The sequence below is a fragment of the Frieseomelitta varia genome, unplaced genomic scaffold (genome assembly GCF_011392965.1).
Source record: "Frieseomelitta varia isolate USP_RPSP 00005682 unplaced genomic scaffold, Fvar_1.2 scaffold_576, whole genome shotgun sequence".
Classification (NCBI taxonomy): Eukaryota; Metazoa; Arthropoda; class Insecta; order Hymenoptera; family Apidae; genus Frieseomelitta; species Frieseomelitta varia.
This window is the reverse complement of record NW_025110341.1, coordinates 428,713-434,712: the sequence shown is the minus strand read 5'-3', so window position 1 is coordinate 434,712 and position 6,000 is coordinate 428,713. Positions and strand designations below refer to the sequence as shown.

The 6,000-nt window shown below is 39.0% G+C and overlaps 1 protein-coding gene across 2 annotated transcripts in view; it reads right to left on the bottom strand.

The window, feature by feature from the left end:
* LOC122534093 overlaps positions 1 to 6,000 on the bottom strand; it is a 69,739-nt gene that overhangs the window by 56,540 nt on the left and 7,199 nt on the right. The window contains exon 1 of one of the 2 annotated variants that reach the window (XM_043664407.1): positions 3,444 to 3,544. The exons of the other annotated variant lie outside the window; for it this stretch is intronic. Within the exon in view, the coding sequence (XP_043520342.1) occupies positions 3,444 to 3,453 (10 nt within the window). The 5' untranslated portion in view covers positions 3,454 to 3,544. Of the gene's footprint in view, positions 1 to 3,443; positions 3,545 to 6,000 lie in introns of those variants that run through there. 2 annotated transcript variants of the gene reach the window in all.

The following is a 6,000-nucleotide window of genomic DNA, read 5'->3' as shown; positions in this document are numbered from 1 at the left end:
ATATATTTTTATATCTTTTTAACTGATAAACTAAGACTCTGCATTCATTGTTCAAGGACTAACAAATTTACAGATTTCCTTGTTAATACTCGTCAAAAAGTTCTAAGTTTCTCAATTAATATCTACATCTAAGAACCTCGATTCTAACGCGTGTAATTAGTCAACGATATTTTAACTATATTTCGTATAATATCGAGCAACCATATATTGTAAATTGTCACTACCTCGAGTACGAATTCTCACAAATCACATAAAATATTTTCAAGTACATATTTCTGGTGCCCAATTCCACTTGCGATTTGTCGTTTCATACCCAGTAAGACGTTCGGAATTTCGATATATTTTTATATCTTTTTAACTGATAAACTAAGACTCTGCATTCATTGTTCAAGGACTAACAAATTTACAGATTTCCTTGTTAATACTCGTCAAAGTTCTAAGTTTCTCAATTAATATCTACATCTAAGAACCTCGATTCTAAAGCGTGTAATTAGTCAACGATATTTTAACTATATTTCGTATAATATCGAGCAACCATATATTGTAAATTGTCACTTCCTCGAGTACGAATTCTCACAAATCACATAAAATATTTTCAAGTACATATTTCTGGTGCCCAATTCCACTTGCGATTTGTCGTTTCATACCCAGTAAGACGTTCGGAATTTCGATATATTTTTATATCTTTTTAACTGATAAACTAAGACTCTGCATTCATTGTTCAAGGACTAACAAATTTACAGATTTCCTTGTTAATACTCGTCAAAAACTTCCAAGTTTATCAATTAATATCTACATCTATGTTGAATCACAACGCGAAAGAGCGCGACCTTTACACTATGGAACAACATCCGCGATTGCAGAGCCGCAAGGAATTAGCTACCTCAGGCTCAAACAAATTACCTAACTCGCCGAGAAACCTTTCCAAACACCTTCGTTACACCGATAGCTACTCGGTTTCGTCGACTTTCTCGGGAGGCCCTTACAGGTCCGCCGAGGTATTTCGTTCCGCTCAATCGACGGCGAAGAAAGTTGCGCGAGCGGCGCAAGTTTCGACCATGTAACGCGAACGAGCGGTAACCATTTGACGCGGCGGTGTCGTAACCGCAAGAAGGCAGCGATGCCTCCTCTCGTCGATGGAGAAATCCCCGCCGAGACTTATAATAATGCATCGTGTTCCGTTACGGACGAGCCTCTTCTCCGCACGGCGGAGGTAAACGAGTTATAGTGGCTCGCGTTCGCTATAACTTTCAGAGGAAGATGGCATAGTCGTGGCGAACGGCGAGCGAGAGAGCCTCTAAGGTAAAGGCCGTTGCACTCACGGCATCGCTCTCTCCCCGAGACTTTCTTGGTCCTCTCTTCTTGCATAGCGGTACTTACACGCTCCTCTCTCTCTCTCTCTCTCTCTCTCTCTTTCTGTTTCTTTTTTTCTTTCTCTCGTTTTATGTATATATATATATATATATATATATATAGATATAGATATTTATATATGTACGTAGCATTCACGACGGGGTGGCATACTTGTTTCCCTGATGGTAATGGTGTGTCACGTTGCGGCACATTGTGCCGCCTCGGGAATCGACAATGACACATCAATTTGGCCTGGCGAACGGAATACGTGCACTCGCGTACGCGTACAACAGCGTTTCCCCGCGACCTGATGGTAACGTTCTCGCGAGACACCACGAGGTGCTTCGATGAGTGAAAATTATAAAGAACAACGCGGGAAGAATGAGTGATTCTATCGATGGAAAATGGGATAACACGTTTAGAAATGTTTTACGTATGTACGTTGTCTAGGAGTTGCGGAGGTAGTATATCGAGAGAGAATTAGACGTTGCCAGAGATGATCTACAACGTCGTTCGAAGACTGAATTTATAGTTATCAAGGCTCTATGTATTGAAGAATTGAAGGGTGCTTGCTTGACCATTGCTGAAGATAACACCTTTGTAGACTTTAACTTTCACACTGAGAATTTAAACCTCTCGCGCTGGAATGACATGCCACGCACGTCGAGGATTTTTTGTCCTAACATTGCAATATTTTCTCAGTTTTAAGTATATTTAAGTACTACCCAGGGAAAACAAATAATAAATTTATTACTTGTCAATAATTTCTATCCAGTGATATCGGTACCGACGAGTTCAAAAAGAGAGCGACGAATTATTGTACATACAGGTTTTGGTCACTCGTTGTGGTCAGAAATCAGTTGCCAGCGCAAGTGGTTAAAGAATCGTCGAGGGACGTACTATCTCTGAGAAATGAATGGTTATATCGACGGAAAGTGAAATAATGCGTTTAGAAAGATTTTATGTTGTCTAGGATTTTCAGAGGTAGCACGTACACGTTGAGAGAGAATTAGACGTTGCCAAAGGTGAAGTATGATGTTGTTCGAAGTAATAGCGTTCGACTCGACTGGTCGAGGACTGGATTTATAGTTATTGAGCTTTCACGTTGAATAAGTACCGGTGACGCTAAGGTCGTGAGCGATTGTTCAACTCTGTGTAAAAGTTTAGGCTATAATTTTTCGGTGAGAGATGAGATAACGCGTTTGAAAAGATCTCGCGTCATTTAAAATTCTAAAAAACAGTTGTCAAAGGTGAGGTATGATGATGTTGTTTGGTGTAACAGCTCGTTCGTGGATTTTGATAGGTCGAAGATTGAATTTGCAGTTGAAGTATTATTAGACCTGTTATAAGAGTGCTTATTTGACTCTTGCGAAAGATAAACTAATGCACAATTTTAGACTTTGACCTTTACACTATAATCGAACGAGTTGAAGATGCACGATCTTGCACGTAAGTTTATTTTTCTTTGTTGAGAGGATCATGAATATATATCGGTAATACTTTTTCTCATAGAAATGAAATTTTTAAAAGAGTAGCGTCGATGAAATTGATTACTTAAATGTTTTAGAAATCACTGAAAGAAACTGAATATTATTTGATTTAATCTTAAAACAAAGCTAGTTATTTAATTTACATTTGATATGCTGTTACGCTTCTCAAGATCCCTTATATAATCAGGCAACGAAAACGACTAATAGGATCGAAGCATAACTAATGAATCAAACTCGTATTTCCACTTAATAAATAATAAATTCAGGCTCGACGAAGAGTTCAAATTGTATAAAATAGACACGAGACAGTCGTAATTTTAAAATACGAATATTTTAATTCTGAGGAAGCCATGCTCGTCCAATCGTCTGCATAAATCAAACATTTCCAAGACTATAATTATCTAAACGTCTTGCTAAAAACAAGTTTAATTTACGAGTACCACGTAATCTACGAATTACATTCTCTTATAATTATAGTCAGACGCAATGAGACCTCAAACTTCGTCAAACGAAGGTACCAGAGAACGGTTAACAGTATTTCAGTAATTGCCACAAAGAAACCACACGACAGAGCTTGAAAACTGACTTAATCTCACTTACCAGAGCCCATTTAGCACAACGCTCGACAATTTAATTTAAATTTTCAAGAATCCTCGCGATCCGCGTAACAAAAACAAGATTAATCAGCAAGATTAATCAGAATAACCAATGAATCAAACGATCGCGAACTCTCGACGACACGCTCTCCCGTACGATGTAATTGTTATTACAACAGGTTTTCTTCGCCGATGGAATCGTCTTGGATCGAATAACTCTAGTACGTATATACATACGTGTAAATTACTACGCGACCGCGGTATAACGACCCAATGCCATCCATTCAGCTAACTTTGTCCTGTCGCCTTCTCCGGAACGATTCAAATCGACCACCGAGCCCATTCAATTTACGCGACTACTTATCCTCCAACCGTTTCCACCTCGTCGTCTTTCCGCGATTTTACGATTGCTTAGCGTATCACGCGCCCGTTTATCCTTGCCAACCGGTCTTTCCATCGGTTATTTCCACTCGCGATCACTCCATCGAATCCATTAACCTACTTCAACCAGTTCTTACACCAGCTCCGGCTGCTCTCCGTAACCATCAAACATCACCCTCCGCCGATCCTGGTGATCTCGATCTTTTCTACTGTGGCAACTAACAGAGAGACAGACCGGTGTATGAACGTCGAACATACTCGTAATACTCTCACTTTTTCCACCACGTGTTCGAGCGTGCCACGAGCTACGTGCTTACCCGTTCGTTAACCTGTTCTATCGAACGGTCTCAACCCTACGAGATTATTTTAGTCACGAATCTCGAAGAGATTACACGCTCTGACAGCTGAAGAAACTATATTCAAACTATATTTTCGATATTTCGAATTTTCTACAATGTTTGCACGTCTCGAGATTTTAAATCTTCAATAAGTACGGGCACTTGATGGGTTTCGAAGTCTTGAAAGCTTCGGTAAACAGTGTCTTATATATAAGATATGCAAGGAAGTGGATGCAAGAAGATGGTAATATTAGATATTGAATATATATCAGGTTTCGAGACTTTGCAAGGCATTAGAAACTGGTGAGATATCTAGCACTTGCAAAATGTGTTGAGAAGTTGTAGCACTTATCAAGATTCTAGTACTAGTACTTTCAACTCCTCCATTCTAGATCCAGTACTTTCAACTCTTCTATTTTAATTCTTCCATTTTAGATCCAGTACTTCCAAACTCTTCCATTCTAGATCTAGTATTTTCAACTCTTCCATTTTGGAGCTAGAACTTCCAATTGTTCCATTCTAGATCTAGTATTTCCAACTCTTCTATTCTAATTCTTCCATTTTAGATCCAGTACTTCCAAACTCTTCCATTCTAGATCTAGTATTTCAAACTCTTCCATTCTAACTCTTGTATTCTAGATCCAGTACATTCAACTCTTCCATTCTAGATCCAGTACTTTCAACTCTTCTATTCTAATTCTTCTATTTTGGAGCTAAAACTTCCAACTGTTCCATTCTAGATCTAGCATTTCCAACTCTTCTATTCTAGATCTAATATTTCCAACTCTTTTATTCTAATTCTTCCATTTTAGATCCAGTACTTCCAAATTCTTCCATTCTAGTATTTCAAACTCTTCCATCCTAACTCTTTTATTTTAGATCCAGTACTTCTAACTCTTCCATTCTAGATCTAGCATTTCCAACTCTTCCATTCTAGATCTAGTATTTCAAACTCTTCCATTCTAACTCTTTTATTCTAGATCCAGTACTTCTAACTCTTTCATTCTAGATCTAGCATTTCCAACTCTTCCATTTTGGAGCTAGAACTTCCAACTGTTCCATTCTAGATCTAGTATTTCCAACTCTTCCATTCTATATCTAATCTTTCCAACTCTTCTATTCTAATTCTTCCATTTTAGATCCAGTACTTCCAAATTCTTCCATTCTAGATCTAGTATTTCAAACTCTTCCATTCTAACTCTTTTATTCTAGATCCAGCACTTTCAACTCTTTTAGTCTAGATCTAGCACTTCCAACAGTTCCATTCTAGTATTTCCAACTCTTCCATTCTAAATCTAGTACTTTCAACTCTTCCATTCTACATCTAGTATTTATCAAGATCACAGATTCAAGAGTCACAACTGAAAACCTTCAGGACGTGAAAGATTCAATATTCCAGATTCGTCTCGAAAAAATCTCAAAAATGTCAAATGTCGAATCGTTCAACGAATTCAACGAACGAAACTTGCGACTAAAGCTTCTTGCCATTTATAAGACACCACGCACGGAGCGAATCCAATTTTTCATCGCCCTCGAAGGCGTAGGTATTCCAAGAGATTCGAGATACTTCAAAGCGATCCCTTTGCACGTAAGCATGCCGCAATTCCGCCACGATCGTGTTTCGAAAAATGTTCGTGCCAGCGCGAACCTTATCGACCCTATCGCGGAACCTTTCCGGTAGCTCCCGTTTCTCAGGCTCTGATTATCATTTTTACCGCACGCACACACTCGGCCTGTTCCCCTATTCGTTGCACGGGGATCCTCCCGTGGCGTTTCGCGCGTATGAGTGCGTAACAGTATCCAAAGCCACCTACTTACACCTGCGAGGCTGCTAGTCGTTAC